General features: G+C 43.3%; 3 protein-coding genes across 4 annotated transcripts in view; 1 reads left to right on the top strand and 2 right to left on the bottom strand.

The window, feature by feature from the left end:
• The window catches only part of JAK1 (Janus kinase 1), a 104,124-nt gene that overhangs the window by 62,525 nt on the left and 22,820 nt on the right, over positions 1 to 18,779 (bottom strand). The gene's annotated exons all lie outside the window — the stretch shown is intronic.
• On the bottom strand, positions 6,344 to 8,134 carry LOC141992937 (zinc finger protein with KRAB and SCAN domains 2-like). The gene is made up of 2 exons (XM_074962285.1): positions 7,526 to 8,134; positions 6,344 to 6,872 (listed from the first exon to the last, which is right to left on the bottom strand). Exons 1-2 carry the CDS (start codon positions 8,046 to 8,048, stop codon positions 6,763 to 6,765), a joined length of 633 nt encoding a protein of 210 aa, XP_074818386.1. The 5' UTR covers positions 8,049 to 8,134; the 3' UTR covers positions 6,344 to 6,762.
• On the top strand, positions 13,776 to 14,177 carry LOC141992936 (large ribosomal subunit protein eL34-like). The gene has a single exon (XM_074962284.1). The coding sequence runs from the start codon at positions 13,809 to 13,811 to the stop codon at positions 14,160 to 14,162; it is 354 nt and encodes a 117-aa protein (XP_074818385.1). The 5' UTR covers positions 13,776 to 13,808; the 3' UTR covers positions 14,163 to 14,177.

Raw genomic sequence — 18,779 nt, 5'->3', positions numbered from 1 at the left:
AAGATACCCATTTCCATCTGTGGCTGGCTAAAAAGATTATGCCTGATACTATCAGACACTGATCTGGACACAGTGATCCACCCCTTTGTAACTTCCAGGCTTGACCTCTAGTTTCTTATACAAAGGAATGAAGCATGATGTCCTAAGGAAGCTAGAGCTAGTCCAGAATACAGCAGCTCATCTACATACCAGCTCAGAGTATTAGAAATGATACCTCTTTTCACTTCTCCCATATTGGCTATCCACTGAACAGAGTTCAAGGTCACTGTACTGATTTTTCAAAGCTCTGTGTGGAATTGGCGCTAGCTACCTGAGAGATCATCTTTCCTTCTGTGGTGATAACCTCATCCAGCAGCTTCACGCCACTGGAAAGGAGAAAGACCTACATCTGCAGAAGACTGAATTTTTAGAGACCTCAAAAAGACCACAGAACTTGCTGCCAGTAAGAATGGCCACCATCTTCAGCACATTCAGAACTTAATGCAAACCCCTTCGCTTCTACTTGGTTTTCCTGCAATAATGCTCTCAAGAACAACAGCACCCTCATCCTGTTGTTGTTTTTTTTTAATTCTCAACAATAACTTTGAGCTTTTTCCTGCCAGCAGGGCTAGAAAAGAGAGATTTTTACAGTTCCTTCTCATGGGAGGTACCTAGCTACCAAGGTGATGGCAAATCTTATTAAAAAAAAACAACAACAACTACGAGGTAGGTAAATTAGACTTTCTAAAACAGAAGGGTGGAGGGATATTCAGGTAACCACCTCATCAGCTGGACACCAGTTTTCATAAAGATGTTTTATGTTCCCTATGAGAAAGAGTGGTACACACGGCATCCACACGAGGAGCATAGCATACTGGTATAGCTAGACCTGCAAAATGCTCATAGCGCAGGCCTGGCCTGAGTTCCATAGTCAAGGCCCACTCCTGTGACAGTTCTGTCTCTTGCACTGTCAGACTTCCCCTTGTTGATTGGTGGTTTCACCGTCCCAGAGCTGCTGTAGTAGGTTGTGGCCATGAAGGGAGAACTGATGTCAAGTAGATAGGCTCAATCCCAGGCTAGAGGGGTGATTTTTGCATTTGTGTCCATGTCCAGCAGCCAATCCAGGTGATGGCCAGCTATGTGTTTGGGTCTGGAGATTACCTGTGAGCAGCCTGAAGTGAAAAGTTCAGACTGAAGGTCTGAGGCTATACAATCAAAAGCTTTGTGCACCTGGATGTCGAGTTTCCCAAGACAATGAGTCCTGTGAACATCGTCATAATCAGTTTCACTGGGAAACTGTTATTGTTATTTGTAGCGCAGTAGCATCTTGAATTGAACAACATGAGCCTGAGTTCCTGCCATTTGTCTGGTCTGGGCTCTTGTAAATCAGCAGTTTTCCCTGGACTGGACGTACTGTCCAGTGAGCTTTCCGAGCACTGGCTGCTGTTTCTATTGTTTTTACTTTTCCCTGTTATGACTTACTTGAGTCCTTCCCTGGTGCAAGTGAACCACCTGATTGGCAGTAGTAGTGATCTATTGGTGTGTCAGATGCCTGTGGAGGGACAAAGCTGGTGAAACTCCACTTAGGAGTAGTGGAAAGTGGAGTTGCAAATAGGAGACATTTTTTAAAAGGCACAGGTGATAGGTTGCTTGGTGGCCAGATAAAAGAAGAGCAGCAAATGTTCTGATGCAGTACTTATATCTGGCATTGGGGGAGGGGTTCTGCTCTGCCTCGGTGGTTGGGGAGAGAATGAGGTGCTACTTCCTGGGTCAGTGCTTCTATTCTCCCAAACTATCTAGTTTTTGAGCTGGTTCCTGGCAGTAGGGGAAGGAGCCAGTGGAATCGTGTGTTGGGTCCTTCTCAGTGTAGGGAAGTTACATGTAAGAGTTGTAGTAGTTGTGAAGTCACTTGTTTGTCATGGTCACACCCTTACCTTAGTGCTAGAAGGAAGGAGGCTAGAAATGCAACAGAGTTGGCACTCAGCCCTTTAAACTCTTTCTCTGGCTCTGCAAATAGCTGTACGGTTAGTTCAGAGACAGTCAGGGAGGTTCTCCCAGGTAAGGACTAAGTAGGTTCAATTTAAGGTGTGTCCACAATAGGAACATTTACGAATTTCTCTACTGATAATACATGTTGAGCTCTCTGGGTGCTCGCAACATTGGCCGCATTAGTATGGATCCTCTTTAGCATATTTAGGCTCATTTAACTTGAAAGAAGGGTGTATTACTCCCAGAGTGGGGGAGAGAAAGATACAAAAACAAAGGAGTTTTGTTGCCCAGGAACCAGGATAGGAAACTCTGTCAGATGCTTCAAAGGCAATGAACAATTAGCAAGATGTTACCCAGATGTTACCTCCCCTTTTGTCCCATCTCAGCATCTGGCAGTCAGAAGCTTAGGGACACGGAGAGCATGGGGTTGCATCGCTGACCATCTTGACTAAATAGTCACTGACGGACTTATCCTCATGCTCTTGGGCTGCTTGCCCTACTACTCTTTTGTGGTCAGAGGCCGGGGTAGCTTCTCAGCAGAGAAGTATCCTGCACTATCTATTGCAGTCTTCCACAGAAAGCTGAGGGCCCTGTCAAAATTTGAGGGGTTTTGGATGTGGGTTTCATAGGTCTCAAAGGCCAGCCTTAGGTGGTTGTGGGTGAGGGAGGTAGGAGTAGGCGGGAAATCATGTATCATCTGTGACCTTTAGGGACATCAGTGATAAAACGAAACCTAACATTCAGCTTATTTTTACTTTGCAAAGAGAGCTTGAAAGCAATAGAAAGTTATCCTTCTTTAATAAAATAAAAGTGCAGTTACCCATCACATTTATTTGTTCTCCAAAACCAGAGGCTGCCACAGGCAGCAGGTACACCAGGGTGGGCAACCTAGGGCTCGCCAGCCATTTTAATGTTGCCCTTTAGCTCCTGCGGGGGTCTGGGGCTTGCCCCGCTCTGGCACTCTAGCTGGGGAGCGGGGTCGGGGGCTGCTCCGTGTAGCTCCTGGGAGCAGCCGCATATCCCCCCTCCGGTTCCTAAGCATAGGGGCAGCCAGGGGGCTCCGCTCCGCATGCTACACCGCTGCACTGCCCCTGCAGGTCCCATTGGCTGGGAACTGCAGCCAATGGGAACTGCAGGGGGAGCGCCTGCGGACGGGGCAGTGCGCTGCAGAGCCACCTGGCCACGCCTCCACATAGGAGCTAAGCACTACCCGGAGCCTGCACCCCTGAGCCACCACCCCCGGCGCCCAGGTCCCCTGCCCCAGCCCTGATCCCCCTCCCGCACTCCAAACCCCTTGGTCCCAGCCCAGAGCACCCTCCTACACCCGAAACCCCTCATCCCCAGCCCCACCCCAGAGCCCGCACCCCCAGCTGGAGCCCTCACTCCCCCACCTGCACACCACCTTCCCTACCCCAGGCCGGAGCCCCCTCCCGCACCATGAACACCTCATTTCTGGCCCCACCCCAGAGCCCACACCCGCAGCCAGAGCCCTCACCCCAACCCCAATTTCGTGAGCATTCATGGCCCACTATACAATTTCCATACCCAGATGTGGTCCTCGGGCCAAAAAGTTTGCCCACCCCTGAGCTCACAGTATGGGCCTGCACTACTCTGGAGCAGGGTGGATAAAATTCAATGATTTTTTTTTAAATAAAAAAAATCAGATTTTTTTATTTAAATCGGATTTTTTTGATAAAATGCTTTTTGAGGAAAAAACCTATCTAAAGATAGTTTTAATTAAGACACATTATACCTCAAAGATATCTCATCATAGAATATGGATTATAAATTCTAATTCTATAGTATGAGACAATATATTCATGTAATGTTTAAGAAAAGTTTTGTAAATGAGTTCCAATAGTTCATGAATTAGGGACCCAATCTGATGGGGTCCCAGGAGCTTCTGTACAGATTATTTAGGTTTCTCTTTCTATCTACCCAATGGGACTCAGTGCTCAGTCTAGAAGATACCATCAGAGATGCTTAGATTTGCAGTTCTCAAACTGTGGATTTGTCTCTCCAGAGATAACAAGCATGTTAACAACAAAAATGTTTTAAAATAAATAAATAAATAATATATAGAGTTGAGAAATAACAGACCTCAACCCTATTGCAAATTTGTGTACACAGAGTCAACCCCTTACCTCTCTCTAAAAGTGCAAACTTTCAAAAAGTTCAATGAATAGAAGTTTGTTGGGGGCAGAACAGATCTGGACAAGGGGGCACAGTGCTCCCACAGTCCCAGGCTGCACCCCGGGGATCCCGTCACATTCTCAAGCAGCTGGAGGAAGGAATCCTGACTCCTCATCACCAGCAGATTATGCTGTGCAGCCAACCCTCCAGCCCACAGCATGTATGTCCTTTGTAGGATAAATATAAAATTGGAAGATTAAAGCTAATTTAAGTTTGGTTAAAGATATGTGTTGTAAAGAAAGGCCCTAAAAGTAATGAGTTATAAGGCCAGAAGGAATGAAGTAGGCAGGATGTCTGGTTCAAAGAATAACTAAGGAAATAACGTGAAATTTCTAAAAAAAAAAAAAAAATTAAAAAAGCTTCTGACTGACAGGGGTGACTGCAGATGTTTTTCAATAAGACAATCTGTTTTAGAAAGAGCCAGCATGGACCTTCCCACCCCACATACCAGCAAGAAGGAGAGGAAGAAAAGGCCTTGGGAAGAAAGGAAGCTGTAAATCTTATCTGGATTGAGACTGGAAATAGCAGTGAACTGTCTCAAATTGGTGTTTAGATGAAGTCAGTAAGTGGCAATGACATCACTTGTTGTTAAAGGGTATAAAAAGGTAACTCTTAAAGGGTTCATTGCTAATATGTGCCTGACTAAGGGCATGGCCACACTTGCAGATGTAGAGCCCTGTGAGTTAAACCAGCCCTCGGAGAGCGCAGTAAGGAAAGTGCTGCAGGGTGTCCACACTGTCAGTTGCAAGTGCACTGGCGTGGCCACATTCGCGGCACTTGCAGCGGCATTGGGAGCGGTGCATTATGGGCAGCTATCCCACAGGGCACCTCTTCCCATTCTGGTACTGTGGCTTGTGGGAAGGGGGCAGCGGGTGCGGGACATTCTGGGTCCTGTCCCAACGCCCCGTGATGCATCGCTTCGCATCCCAGCAATCCCTGTGCTTCCGTCCACATTTGGCACCATCTTTCAACGTTTTTTTTAATGCGCGCGCTGTCTTCCCTTTGGGTCTGCGGGAATGGATCCCGAAGTGCTGAGGAATATGCTGATGGGTCTCGCCAGCACGTCATGTTTGGCAGTAGAGTTACTCCTTAAGCTACAACCTGACAGTGAGGAGTCCGACGATGATGTCGACTTGCATAACGCGTATGACACGAGATTGCTTGTGGCATTCACGGATATGCTCACCACCGTGGAATGCCACTTTTGGGCTCGGGAAACAAGCACTGAGTGGTGGGATCACATCGTCATGCAAGTCTGGGATGATGAACACTGGCTGGCTTTGCACAAATGGGTTTCCCTAACTGCGGAGGGGTGAGAGATGGGACGCATATTCCAATTCTGGCACCAGCCCACCTAGCCTCCGAGTACGTTAATCGGAAGGGGTATTTCTCTATGGTTCTCCAGGCACTTGTGGATCACCGTGGGTGTTTCATTGACATTAGTGCAGGCTGGCCCGGAAAGGTGCATGACGCACACATCTTTCGGAACACTGGCCTGTTCAGGAAGCTGCAAGCCGGGACTTTTATCGGGCAGAAGGTTACTGTAGGGGAAGTCGAAATGCCCACTATGATCCTTGGAGACACCGCTTACCCTTTAATGCCGTGGCTCATGAAACTCTACATAGGGAGCCTTGACAGCAGCAGGAAGCGGTTCAACAACAGGCTGAGTCGGTGGAGTGTGCTTTTGGCCGTTTAAAGGGCCGCTGGCGCTGTCTGTATAGGAAGCTGGACCTGACCGATGACAACATCCCCACGGTTATATCCGCATGCTGTACCCTCCATAACATTTGCGAAGGGAAGGGTAAAAGATTCACTCAGGCATGGAACTTGGAGGTTCAACACCTGAAGGCTGAATTTGAACAGCCAGAGAGCAAGGCTATTAGAGGGGCCCAAGGATTAGGGATGCCTCGAGGGAACAATTTGAGGCTGAAAGCCAACAGTAATGTTTGGTGCCCTGCAGTGGTTCCAATGTTAGTAGGAATCTGTGTTTGCTACACTGACTTGCAGTGCCTATAGCTTTCCTGGGCTAAGGTATCTTTTACTTAATGCAATAATAAAGAATGTTTTCAAAGCCAAAAAATCCATTTATTGAAAAGAAACACAACTGCTTGGAAAACAGAAAGGGCAAAAAGTTGGGGAGGGGTGGAGAACGGTTCAATCACAGATTTGCATATGTCCTGCTATCATACTCAGCCTTCCTGTCTGGAGTGCTGTGCAATGAGTGCTGCACTTCAGGCTGGCTAAAATGCATGGTGATGGGGGTTGAGTGCAGGGGGTAAGGGTCGTAGTTTGCAGGGCTGGGTGGTGAAGCTACAGGTGTTGGAAGCAGCTGGTGGCGATAAGAACCCGGATGTTGGGGAGAGTGGGTTGGAGGTGACATGGGGGCACAAGGGAAAGAATTTTGGGACAAGGGCTGGGGGGGGGGCAGGCGCAGTAGTGCTCCGCCTTCATTGATACGAGTGCCTGTATCGAGTCCACTTGGCGCTCCATAATGCTTAGCAGCAGCTCCATGCTTTGGCGCCGGTGATCCACATTCTGCTGGCGGACCCTCCTTTCACTCTCCCGCCACTCCTGTGCTTTTTGATTTTCATTAAGGGACTGCTACATTACTTCATGCATCATGTCCTCTTTGCTTCTATGTGGCCTCTTCTGAATTCTTTGGAGTCTTTCGGCCGGTGATAACGAGGACGGCTGAGATCTCAAGGTCGCATCTGTAAAGCCAAATGCAACCCTTAACAGAGGCAGCATTGTTCACACCAGACAGAGCAATGATTTGCCCATACTTAAAGACAAGCCCAGTCTACAAAATAGCAGAATTTGCCCATCCCAAAGCGAGCGCACATAACCCACAGGAGCCCCAAAATGGTGAGTAAGCACAGGGGCAAGGGAGACTGATTGTTTCACAGTCGTACTGTCCTCTGGGGTTCTGTGCCTTGGGGAGAGCTAGCAGCTGCAGGGGGCCCCTATACTGAACACTGTCCCCACATTTTCCACAGGAGTTTGTCCTGGAAGATATCTCGCTGCTGAGAGTGACCTAGGAAGCAAGGGGAGGGTCTTTTACTACAATACGGCTTCCACCCTGGCCCACATGCAGCTTGCTTGTGTGCAGCAGTGATCCCCCCGCCCCTCACAGCATAGTGGCGTGGACATGTTAGCCTGACTGGGACAAGGAGCACAGTAGCTCTGCCAAGGAACCTGCACAAGCACATTGCCCAGCTTCTGCATGAGACCTTTGAAGAGATCACTGAGGCCGATTACCGTGATCAATGCCCTATTCCACATCTAGGCATGCATGCAGCCCTAACCCTCCACAGCCCAAAAGCCTGCACCGAACAACTTCATTCCCAAAATAAAAGCCGCTTACCGGGCACCTCCTCTGGTGTTCGTCCTTCTGAAAGCACTAGCCGCTGCGACTGGCTACCTTCCTTCTGGCTTGAGAACAGCTCCTGGTTGCATGCATCTAGGAATGCCGGGGTGTCTCCCTCCTTCTCAGCACCCTCGCTCCAGCTTTTCTCCTCCTTCTCCTGCCTTGTTGAACTGGGCTCTGAAATGTCCATGGTGGTCCTCGGAGTGGAGATGGGGTCACCCCCAAGCATTGCATCCAGCTCTTTGTAGAAACAGCAGGTCGCGGGGGCAGCACCAGAGCAGCGGTTTGCCTCACGGGCTTTGCGGTAGGCATTCCACAGCTCCTTCACTTTAACCCTGCACTTCAGTGCGCCCCGGTCATGACCCCTTTCCATCATGTCCCTTGATATCTGCCCAAAGGTATCGTAATTCCTACGGCTGGAGCGCAGCTGGGACTGGACAGCTTCCTCCCTCCAAACATTGATGAGGTCCAGTACCTCGTCATTGCTCCATACTGGGGATCGCCTGGTGCGTGGAGGCATAGTCACTTGGAAAGATGCACTGAGAGCCCTCCATGCCTTGCTGAGCAAACAAGAAGGGGATTTTCAAAATTCCCAGAGAATTTAAAGGGCGAGTCTGATGGTTGGTCACCTGAGGGAGGGCAGGAGAGTTCAAAGTGATGACCAGAGTGGCTTGAACAGGCATTGTGGGACACTTCTGGAGGCCAATCAGAGCACAATAATAGACCACGGTGTCCACACTGGCGCCGTGGCACTCCAGCCGGGGCGCAGCAAGCATTATGCTTCTCGTCGAGGTGGAGTCCCAGGAGTGTTCCAGCCATGGAGTCCGGGGGCTCTACGTGTCTTGCCAGTGTGGACGCGTCGTGAGTTAGGGCACCCGGGGCTGTTTTAATGTGCTCTAACTCACAAGTGTAGCCATGCCTTAAGTTGGAGTCAACCAATGTGGGTCTAAGCACCCCTGGGTTTTGCCCATTTGTAATCACCTTGATCAAATGCTTAGAAATGTTTTGTTACCGTTTGAAGGTAGGCTTTTTAGGCATGTTTAGAGCAATTGTATAAATACTAGATGGCCTTTGGATTTAATAAAGGAATTTATGCTTAAATTGCTATCAAGGTAATATCTTGCATAAATAATAATAATTCCAACATTCTGGGGATGGGGCAATACAAATGACACTAAATTTCAGTAGTTCTAAACTCCCAGGGTGAAGGGGTAGTGACCTAATCTCTGGACCTATGTAGAATTCTCTCCTAAGAGAAATTGAGTAACATAAGGGGAATAGAGGTAGGTACTTTGGATACCACTGTAAAAGAATGCTTGGCAGAGAATGGCATTGGTCCACTGAATGCCATGAATAAATTCCTGGTAGAGGACAAAGGTCTTTTGAATGCCTTAAATGGATAAATTATTGGCAGAGCACGGCAGAGGTCAGTTTAATGCCACTGAAATTTTAAAGAATAAGACCCTTGTGCGACCATGGAGAGAACAGTAATTATAGCTAAAGAATGAGTGCAAAAAACTATAAAGCTCAGAGCCATGAAGAGACACCAGCTGATAAATGTGTCACTTCAGGAGATAAGTGATTTAAGGAAAGAAAGTTAGAAGTTAAAAGGAGGTTTTGCACAAATTAACACTGCAGTGTTCAAAGAGAATTAAACTGTCAGAGGTTGTGGAAACATTAAAGAGTGAAAGTGTTGAAGATAATGTTTGGTTTGATAATAAAATCTAATTATGGCAATACAACTTGGTATAGTCACATCCAATGAAACCCCAAGTATTAAAAAACGTCATGAAAAAGGGAGATTAGATCGTCACAAAATTATTATCAACCTAAAACAGAAGGCTTAATTTTAGGTTGAAATAGTGAGTATTTAAACTGGTCTGGGCTCTGACAATCTTCCAACCTCATTTACACTTTCTGTGTTCTATTGCATACACAAAACAACTGGAACATATGGTACCACTCCTAAAATTTCACAGGCCACCAAGCATCTCTCTTCAGAAAGCAACTTCTTGTCCCCTTTCCCCAGGTGCTAACTAGGGATGTAAATACTGGTTAAAAAAGTTAACCGGTTAAACAATTAAAATTATTTTTAAACGCTTAACCGAGGTAGCGGGTTAACCTTTTACATCCCTACTGGTAACATGGTGCAGTTGAGCCTCCCTTTAGGAATATCATCTTCCTAGAATCCTTGCATATGTTGTGTGATATTTAGGCTTTCTAGATGTAAAAACTCTATAGTTGTTCTCTTAAATCATACTGCTAAACGTGTGATTCAGTAAAATAAAGGAAATCCCTTCTTGTGCAATAACTTTGGTTCACTTCAGTTTACAGGAAGTAGCAGTCACATTCAGGGAATTTCTATACAGTCAAGTTTATAAAATACATCTGAACTTAAAAAGTTATTACTAAATTTATTAAATTCCTGATGAAACCCACATAAGGTATATAATATAATCAAGACATTATCTTGTCTTTTTCATGATCAATTCAAAATAATCTAAAATCAGTTACACACTGTTAGTTCATATAAAAGCTCTTATGTAAGTGGAAATAAAACTACTGTTCAAATTACAGGCTGTGATAAATGAAGGTGGGGGTGGGGGGTAGCTCCCTTTTATGGATACCCAACCAGCCAGTTAACTATAAAATTCCTCTTAGTAGCTGTTCTCTACTTGCTTTACCTGTAAAGGGTTAACAAGCCCACAGGTAAAAGAAAAGGAGTGGGCACCTGACCAAAAGAGCCAATAGGAGGGCTAGAACTTTATAACACTGGGGGAAGAAAACTTCCCTTTGTCTGTTTTTTGCTCTCCGGAGAGCAGAAATACAGAGCAGCAATGCTGTAAGCAACTTCAAGCCAGGTACGATCATAATCATCAGACCATACCTAGAACTACTTATCTGGAACCCCCAAATGCATAAGTAGATCAGGAGTTTAAAAAGACACGATTAGGTTTATTTCTGTTTATTTCTTATGGCTAATGGACTCCTCTGTGTTAACCCTGGATGCTTTTGTTTGCTTGTAACCTTTAAGCTGAACCTCCAAGAAAGCTATTTTGGGTGCTTAATTTTTGGAACTGCTCTTTTAAAGTTTAGCAAAAACCTAAGTTCCAGATGTATTTTCTTTCTTTTTTGTTTTTAATAAAATTTACCTTTTTTAAGAACAGGATTGAATTTTTGGTGTCCTAAGAGGTTTGTGCCTGTTGTTTGATTAGCTGGTAGCAACAGCTAATTTCCTTTGCTTTCTTTCTCAGCTCTTCCCCAGAGGGGGGTGAAAGGGCTTGAGGGTACCCCACAGTGAGGAATTCCCAAGTGCTCCTTCCTCAGTCCAAGGGGCTTTTTCGCATTTGCGTGGTGGCAGTATTTACCAAGCCAAGGTCAGAGAAAAGCTGTAACCTTGGGACTTTACTACAAACCTGGAGTGGCAAGTATTAATTTTTAAAATCCTTGTGGGCCCCCATCTTCTGCACTTGAAGTGCCTCAGTGGGGATTCAGCCTTGTCACAGGCAATGAAGAAACTCCATCTGAAAAAGCCTTCTTGAACGATGTTTGTTAGAAGCGCTATGTTACATATAAATTTGCTGTTAAATCTCATTGCAGAAAAAAGGTGTGCATTCAACAAAACGAACATGAGTGGTTGCATGAAATACACAAGTTAAAGGCCATATTATTAGCAGTACTATTTGTTATCTGAGAGAACCCAAAAGCATGTTAGGTATTTCAAAGAAACAGCCTTGATCATGCAGAGGTGTGGGTAAACTTTACAAACATGGGTAGTCCCACTGAATACAATGGAACTACTCACATGTATAAAGTTATGCATGCTTAAATCCCCTGCCCCAAACAGATTATTGTCCACATTCAGGCATAACAAGTGAGTCATAAACCTAAAAAGGGAAGGAGAGAGGTAGAACAATAATAACAAAAGTAAGACCATGCAATTACTCAGCATGTACATTCTTGACAGTTGCGTCAAGTTTCTTTTGGTTTGATTACAACCTTATTTCTTGTACATGAAAACAACAGAAGCAAATTTTAGGGAACACCTAGGTAAAATAAAACATATTAAAAAGGCCACTGAAGTGGAACTTCATTGCACTCACTATTTCACAGGGCTGCTGGAAATATTAATTAGCCGATATCTGCAATGAAGTGTTTTGGTGTAGAGTGCAATGTAAGATCCTAACCCTGCAAGCCAGTCCATGCAGGACCTACTGCTTAATAATAATTTTCCTGCAAGTTATGTGGAACCCACGTTAGAAATATTACTCACTGCGCTCTCCCTTCCTCAGGCAAGTAAAATATCACTAGTTTTTTCAATTGCCATCACCACAATAAACAGTGGATAAGTTTTGTGCCTAGAATAGTACATTTCCATGACTGTGAAAAAGCATTTGCTTGCTTTTCATGACAAACAAAAGTGAACAGAAATTTTAAAAATAACTATATACAGACAACTATTTAAGATCCACTATTATTACACAGAAGAGACATTTGTTTTAAAATGTAATTCTTTTTCATTCTAAATAGTGTAAAATCAGTTCCTGTGTCACTGACCTGACAAGGCGAGGATAGGATTTAGGGTTTTTGTATTTCCCCTTTAAGATTTAATGACATCATCACTAAGATCAAAGCTAAATGAGCCATACTGGAACATGAGATCCAAACTCCCCTGAACTTTAGGGTGTTTGAATTCTGGATGAAACTTAGCAGTGACGACCCATCTCTACTTAAAATCATTACCAGGAATGCAGCTTCACATACCGATTAAGTGTCAGCAGTACCATCAGTCTGCAGGAGAAACAACACTGAACTCAGGTCTTGACACATTTTAAAACAAAAAACCCACATAATTTTCAGTTCACCTTTTAAAATATTTTTTGTAATGACTCTTGCTTTCTTCTTCTTCCCCTTCTCCCACCCTTCCCCCTGCCTTAGATTGGTAATGGCAGGGTTTTGGAGCCATAGTACTGTTGCAGAATTCCAACAGGAGTAAATGGTCCAGTAGTGAGGTCTCTGTTGCTTGCCCCACTATACTCAGTTATTCCCTGGCAGAGCAGTGTCAAAGGACAAGTTCAGGTGTGGGAACCACAGCTGAGGCCTCGCTGTGAAACACTATCACCAATTAGCTAAGAGAGGAAGCAGAGGAAGAAAGCTTGAAGGAATTTAACACACACACCTCATACACACCACAATCAGTGGTGCAAGTAGAAATCATTTCTTGCTGGTACTGCACTCATGGGAGGGACACAAGGGGGGGGCACGTGACCTCCCCACATGACCCTCCATCTGACTCCTCACCCCGTCCCCATGCATCACAAACTTTGCAACCAAGTCAGTGGCTGTGTGATGGAACTATATAGCGGACTATTCTGAGGAACAGACACTGAATAAAATTATACTTAAGTGGGTTTTTATTAAAATAAACACTGGTAAAGTGCAGCAGGGTCAGGAAGCATGTTTGTCAGCCAGTATCCATGCATTTCTACAGTGACACATAAGAAGCTGTATAGCTGCAGAACACGTTCCCTGGCTGGTTACTTGCTCGCTTATATAAATATAGTGCTTTAAAATGGCTAAATTGGTCCTAGCCCCAAATAAAAGTTAACCATAAAATGGGTTCTATGTGCTCTTAAAACAACCCAGAAATGTGTCAATAAAGTAGGTTAGTTACAGCTATTGCACATTAATTTACAAACAAAATGGGTTTCAGATTTGAATTTTATTCTTTGCTTTTTTTTTTTAAAACCATACAGACATCTTCAGCCTGAAACTGTTCAGGGCTGATATACAGAGTGCCACTCATGTTACATAAGGAGTTAAGAATTTCTCAAGCATTCACAGAAACATGATGGGGCAAGAGTAGACTTTATGGTTCCTTGAACACAACATACTCCTGACAGAATTCTCCACCACTGTGGGGGTGCAGAATTCATATGGCCCGCATATTTCTGTGCCCCCTGTGCAGAAAAACGCAAAAGAAATCTGCAGGGGGAACACACGTCTCTTCCCCAGCAGTCCTGGCAGCGTGTCTGTTCCAGCGTGCCTGGATCAGCTTCAGAGACAAAAATCACTGCGGGGGGCTCGGCGTGCGTGCAGGGGAGACGCTGATCACTGTCGGGGGCAGGGCTGGCCAACAAGCGAGAGAGGCTCTGTTCCTCTCTCTTGATACTGCAACTTGAAGGGCGTGGAGGAGGGTAGGGTCTTTTGTTATGCAGGAGGAAGGCTCTGTCCCCCGGCAGAAGTGTAGCAGCCTGCCTGCCTAGTAAAATGATAAAAAATGGTTCAGCCTCTGACATACCGTCATAGGTTGTCCTACAACACAGCCTCTAACAAGACCAGGCTGTCCCGGACACCAGGTAACAGGACTGTTTACCTTTACACTAAGAAAGTTGGCAAGGCACCAACGTCTGCATGTGGTGTGTATCCAGGAAGACTTCGCGGTGTTCGTGCTGTGCGCCCTAAAGTCCTTATGAGGTTGTCAAAAACAAAGAAGCATGTTAGCAGAGCCTATGGCAGTTCCATGTGTGCTAAATGTGTCTGTGACAGAATCAAACAAGCTTTCCTTATTGAGGAGCAGAAGACTGTTGTGAAAGTGTTGAAGGCACAAGCACAGAGTCAGAAATCTAAGTGAATCTCTTTGTATTGTCTGCCTAATAAATAAAAATTCAACTTTAAAAAAAAAATAACTTCTTGAGAACTGAAAAAACACTTAATTAAATATTAGTATCATGTTACTGAAAATTGTTTGTTTTTAAGTTAAAGAAAATATCTTTTGTAAAAATAACCCCACATTTTGTTAATGTTGCTGTTGATCGTTAATTGATCTCATTCTCTAAGGCAGAAATGTAGCAACCTGTCTGCTTAATAACATTGTTCCCATTCTCAGTCAATTCCCCCATGAGCATAAAAACCTGTAGAAGTTTTAAGGCACCTACATTGCCAGAGTGATGTAAAGCCTTATAAATGACAGTAAGGGAATCAGCTAGAAAGATCGATGCGCTTTCTCACTTTTTTCCTAAGGTTAGATTTTTACTTACCCATTTAAAAAAAAAAAAAAAAAAAAAGCAGCAAGCCTTTTGAGGGCAAATAAAATATTTACCAAGCAGTCAATAAAATGTCAGGACAACCAGAACCAAACACTTCCCAAAGTACCCAGCTAGGTCCAGGACAATGATTAGCAAAACTGAATGACTTTCATGTGTGACAGTCTGAGCAATTTAAAATGACATTCTACGTACATACGTGTGTGCGCGCGCACGTGTGTGCGTGCTCTCTAATGTAGTTTAAATGAAAATCCAGGATTATAACTGGAATGCAGGGTATTCGTTACCAAGTACTTGTAACTTAACTTTCATGTGTCTACGAAATGCTGAATAGTTATTGTGACTTTTTTCTGTATCGTAGTTTACCAAAACAATTGAAACTGGTGTGATTATATTGCATTATTTTGACAAATAAAATTTGCAGAATTTTGCAGAATTTTTAATTTTTTGGTGCAGAATCCTCCCAGGAGTAACACACAGCTATCACATTAGCCACTACCAACAACCAATAACTTTTTTTATTATTATTTGTTTAAGTTTGAGGGCATTTATCTCCCTTCCCTCCTCCCAGAAGCTGCACTCAACTGGAAAAAAAGTAATTCTCAGGTATGACTGAATGTGTGGTCATTTCCCCCCCTGTTGAATGTGACCCTAAAGAAAACAGGAAGAAGACAGAAGGGGAAACAGACGTACATGGTAAGAAACAGAAGGGCAGGAGGAGGGGAAAGGGAGAGGAAGATTGAGAAGAAAAAATAGGATGAAAAGATGGAGATGCAGAAATTAAGTGGGAAAACGCTGAGCAGTAAAGAGCCGAGAAGAGAAAACAGGGAGGCGTAAGGTATTTTCTTATTGTAATTCCATTAACCTGGAAATTCTTCATAGATACCAGAAAGGAACCCTTCATATTTCAGTAATGGTCTCTCTTTGATAATCCTAGCACAGTACTAGTTTTAGTTGCTCCCTAGTAAACCTTAGGTTTTAGGGTAGTAGCTGTAAACAGTGCTGTTTTAAGATAAACAGGAATGTTTATTTTATGCAAATATGTTAATTTATTTGATTAAATTCCTAAAAGGCTGATAATCACAAGAACAATCAAGTCAACTTGAAAATGCATAAACATTCAAAAGAACTGTAATTTCCTTCTCTTGGTCTTGAAGTAAGAGATGGTCAATCTAATAGGCCCCCAATTAATCAGATTTTGGATTTTTAATCCAGTTGACTGTAATTGTCTAACTCTAAAAACAAATTCATGTTAAAGAAAAACTTGCCATAAAACACATTAAAGACCAACTGCAAGGTAAAAATTAGTAACACTAAACAGATTTGTGTGTGGAATATTATATTAACTAGATAGGTCTGGGCACACAGTATTCAACACAGGAACAAGTTTTACTCATTTTTGCAATTTTTTTTTCAAATTCTTTGTAAACTTCAATTTAATTATTTCACTGAGGGGGTCCCAGGATGCTTCATTCTTTCAGAAATAGCTTCAATAAGCAAGGTATTATCACAAGATTTCATTGAGGGGGGAGGGCAGACATAACTTTCTGAGCCATTCAAAAGTATTTCTGTGTCAAACGTGCTCTACAGTCTAGCTATCTGTGCTTATCTCTTCTCATTTTCCTGCTTTGGAGTTCACATTTAAGTTGAAGAGTAAGAGTTTAATTTTAAAAAACGATTAGCTGCACAATCATTGAAGTTTCAGAACAGTAAGAAAATTTTTTTTCAGCATGTGGTCTGCGTGCACATGCAATGGTTAAATCTAGTCTGCAAGTTCGCACGCTCAAGTGGAAAAAAAATAGAACTGTGTTTCTCTGTACAATACTCTTTTGACTACATGTAAAACAGATTTCTTCCCTTTTTTAAAAAGGGAAATTAACAAAGTTTACACCCAGCACTCTAGTGCGCTAGGGACATGTATGCACTAATGCAGTAGTCAGCAGTCCTCTACCTGTCAGCCCTGGCTCCTCACACTGCAATGATGTTCATAGCACCTTCTCTTAGTGGGCACCAAAGCTGTAATGAAATTCTAAAGAAAGGCAGAAGTCACAACCTGGTGGCAGGCTTGGCAGTCCAGTGTCATTTTAAGCTACTTTGCATCCTGATCTGGGCTGGGACTGGAGAGACCCCACACGTAACTTAACAAGCACCGAGGGCCTCTCTAAATTAAGACCGCTTTCCAGGCGGTCCAATGGGCTGCAGCAATGCCCAGAATCCAGGCACTGCTGAGGCCCACCCCAACAAACCACTCCTCTCCTAGCCCACCCCATCACAGAACATTCCTTGTATGTGGAGTTAGGAGGGGTCCTCTGAGGGCAACATTACTGCTATCTTTCACAGCTTCTGTGGCAATGGAATCCTCACCCAGCTGGAATCAGAATATTTAGGGCCTCTTATACAGCTCCAACCCTTCTGCTCAGCATAAAGTATCCAAAGCAGGAGTGAAGATCTCATTCCAGACTTTATTTCAAAAGAGCTCTGGGCCAGATTTTCAAGGGCCCAACACCTGAGATTGTTGTCAGATTTTCAAAAGAGTCCAGAATGCAATGTAATGATCTATTTTGAAGATAAGTATCAGAGCGGTAGCCATGTTAGTCTGTATCCACAAAAAGAACGAGGAGTCCGTTGGCACCTTAAAGACTAATAGATTTATTTGGGCATAAGCTTCCGTGGGTAAAAAACCCACTTCTTCAGATGCATAGAGTGAAAATTATTGATTTTCCACGAAAGCTTATGTCCAAATAAATGTTAGTCTTTAAAGTGCCACCGGATTCCTCATTATTTTGAAGATCTAGCCCTAAGAGCTTAGAGGAGAAAGCTAGGGATCAGATCTGACAAAATAAAAGGCATTCAAAAAATCATTTGAATGGATAATAAAAATACCCAGATTTGAGAAAAATGCAAAACCTTTCCCACAATACCACACACACACACAAAGTCCAGTCCCTGAAGACTGAAGGAACAAGAGAAAAATATATCTTTATGCATACACTTTATTTTGTGACATGCTTAAATACCACTGTGATTAATGCTGTACAAGAACCTAAATAGATACCTTCAAAGATTTAAGATGACCTTCAAATGAAAAAATACTCCGCACTCTTTTGCTTCTCTATAATGTATTTAAATGCCTACCTTATTTTGTTTTAAACACATGAAAAATGTAGGGTTTTTTTTTTTTCCTGGCTGAAGATCTCAAACTAATGGATTGTGACATCAAGACACTGAAACCTTAGCAAATGAGATAGGAATGGAGTTTAGTCAGAGACTGTTTAAAACTTTGTTTTTTTATTAGCTTTTGTTAACATCTAATTAACGCAGACACACACAGGAGAAAATTTATCTTTGTGAAAGACTCAATCCCTCCCTGTCCACCTAAGGACTAAGAAACTCCCACTGAATTTCCCCTAGTTCTTCCAGGAGCACTTCAACAACAACAACAAAGCAGGAAAAAACAAAACAAAACACAACTCCTTCCAAGCCTTCTTTATCCAGACTGAAGAAGGGAAAAAGTGACAAATATCCTCTCTCCCCTGTTTATGGATATCCAGAAAACATGATATTCCTTAGCTACTAGTTTCCCCTTTGGCCTAGATGTTGGAGGAATCAAACATAAAATTCTTTGCTTTTCTTAAAAGGGCCCAGCTAGGTATCCAGTTACAGGATTAAGGGCTCAATTATCTTGCACTAAATACAATACCATCTTGAAAAGTGAATACAAATAGTATCTTGAGGTCCCACTTTAGCTGTGCTTTAATTACTTCTATATCAAATTTGCTTGGTGTACAAAGTTAAAATTTTATTTCTAGTTATCCTATGATCTGAGAGTCAAGCTAGATTCTCTCCTCCTCTCACATCATCACCAATAAAAAAAAGTTCTGGGGGCCAAATTAGGTTTCATTTATAACTGTGTACTGCTATTGGCTTTTAAAGGGATTGTGTTTCTATAACAGAACATAATTTGAAGATACTAGGGCAGCCCAGGTGTAACTGAGAACTTAATCTGGCTTTGCCACTTTTTTCCTTTATTACTAACAACTATGCATGAAGAGAAAAGGATAATTTATTTTTCAGATCACAAGCTGTGGGGTTGAATTGGGTTATTCGCAGATCTAGCAGTTAGAAAAAGACCTCCTTTTACCTGTAAACTAAGAAAGCTTGACATGAAAATCAGTGAACCACAATCAACACAGAGTTTCATGATA

This window comes from Natator depressus, chromosome 8 (assembly GCF_965152275.1).
Source record: "Natator depressus isolate rNatDep1 chromosome 8, rNatDep2.hap1, whole genome shotgun sequence".
NCBI classification, from domain to species: domain Eukaryota; kingdom Metazoa; phylum Chordata; order Testudines; family Cheloniidae; genus Natator; species Natator depressus.
Note: the sequence above shows the minus strand (reverse complement) of the source record. Positions and strands in the feature narration are given on the sequence as shown.

Bases quoted from the DNA above. Each gene is read 5' to 3' on its own strand.
- LOC141992937 (XM_074962285.1), bottom strand. From the start codon at position 8,048: ATGCCTCCACGCACCAGGCGATCCCCAGTATGGAGCAATGACGAGGTA. The intron at 6,873-7,525 runs GTAAGCGGCTTT...TTGGCTTTACAG, and splicing joins AACACCAGAGGAGGTGCCCG to ATGCGACCTTGAGATCTCAG.
- LOC141992936 (XM_074962284.1), top strand. From the start codon at position 13,809: ATGGTTCAGCCTCTGACATACCGTCATAGGTTGTCCTACAACACAGCC.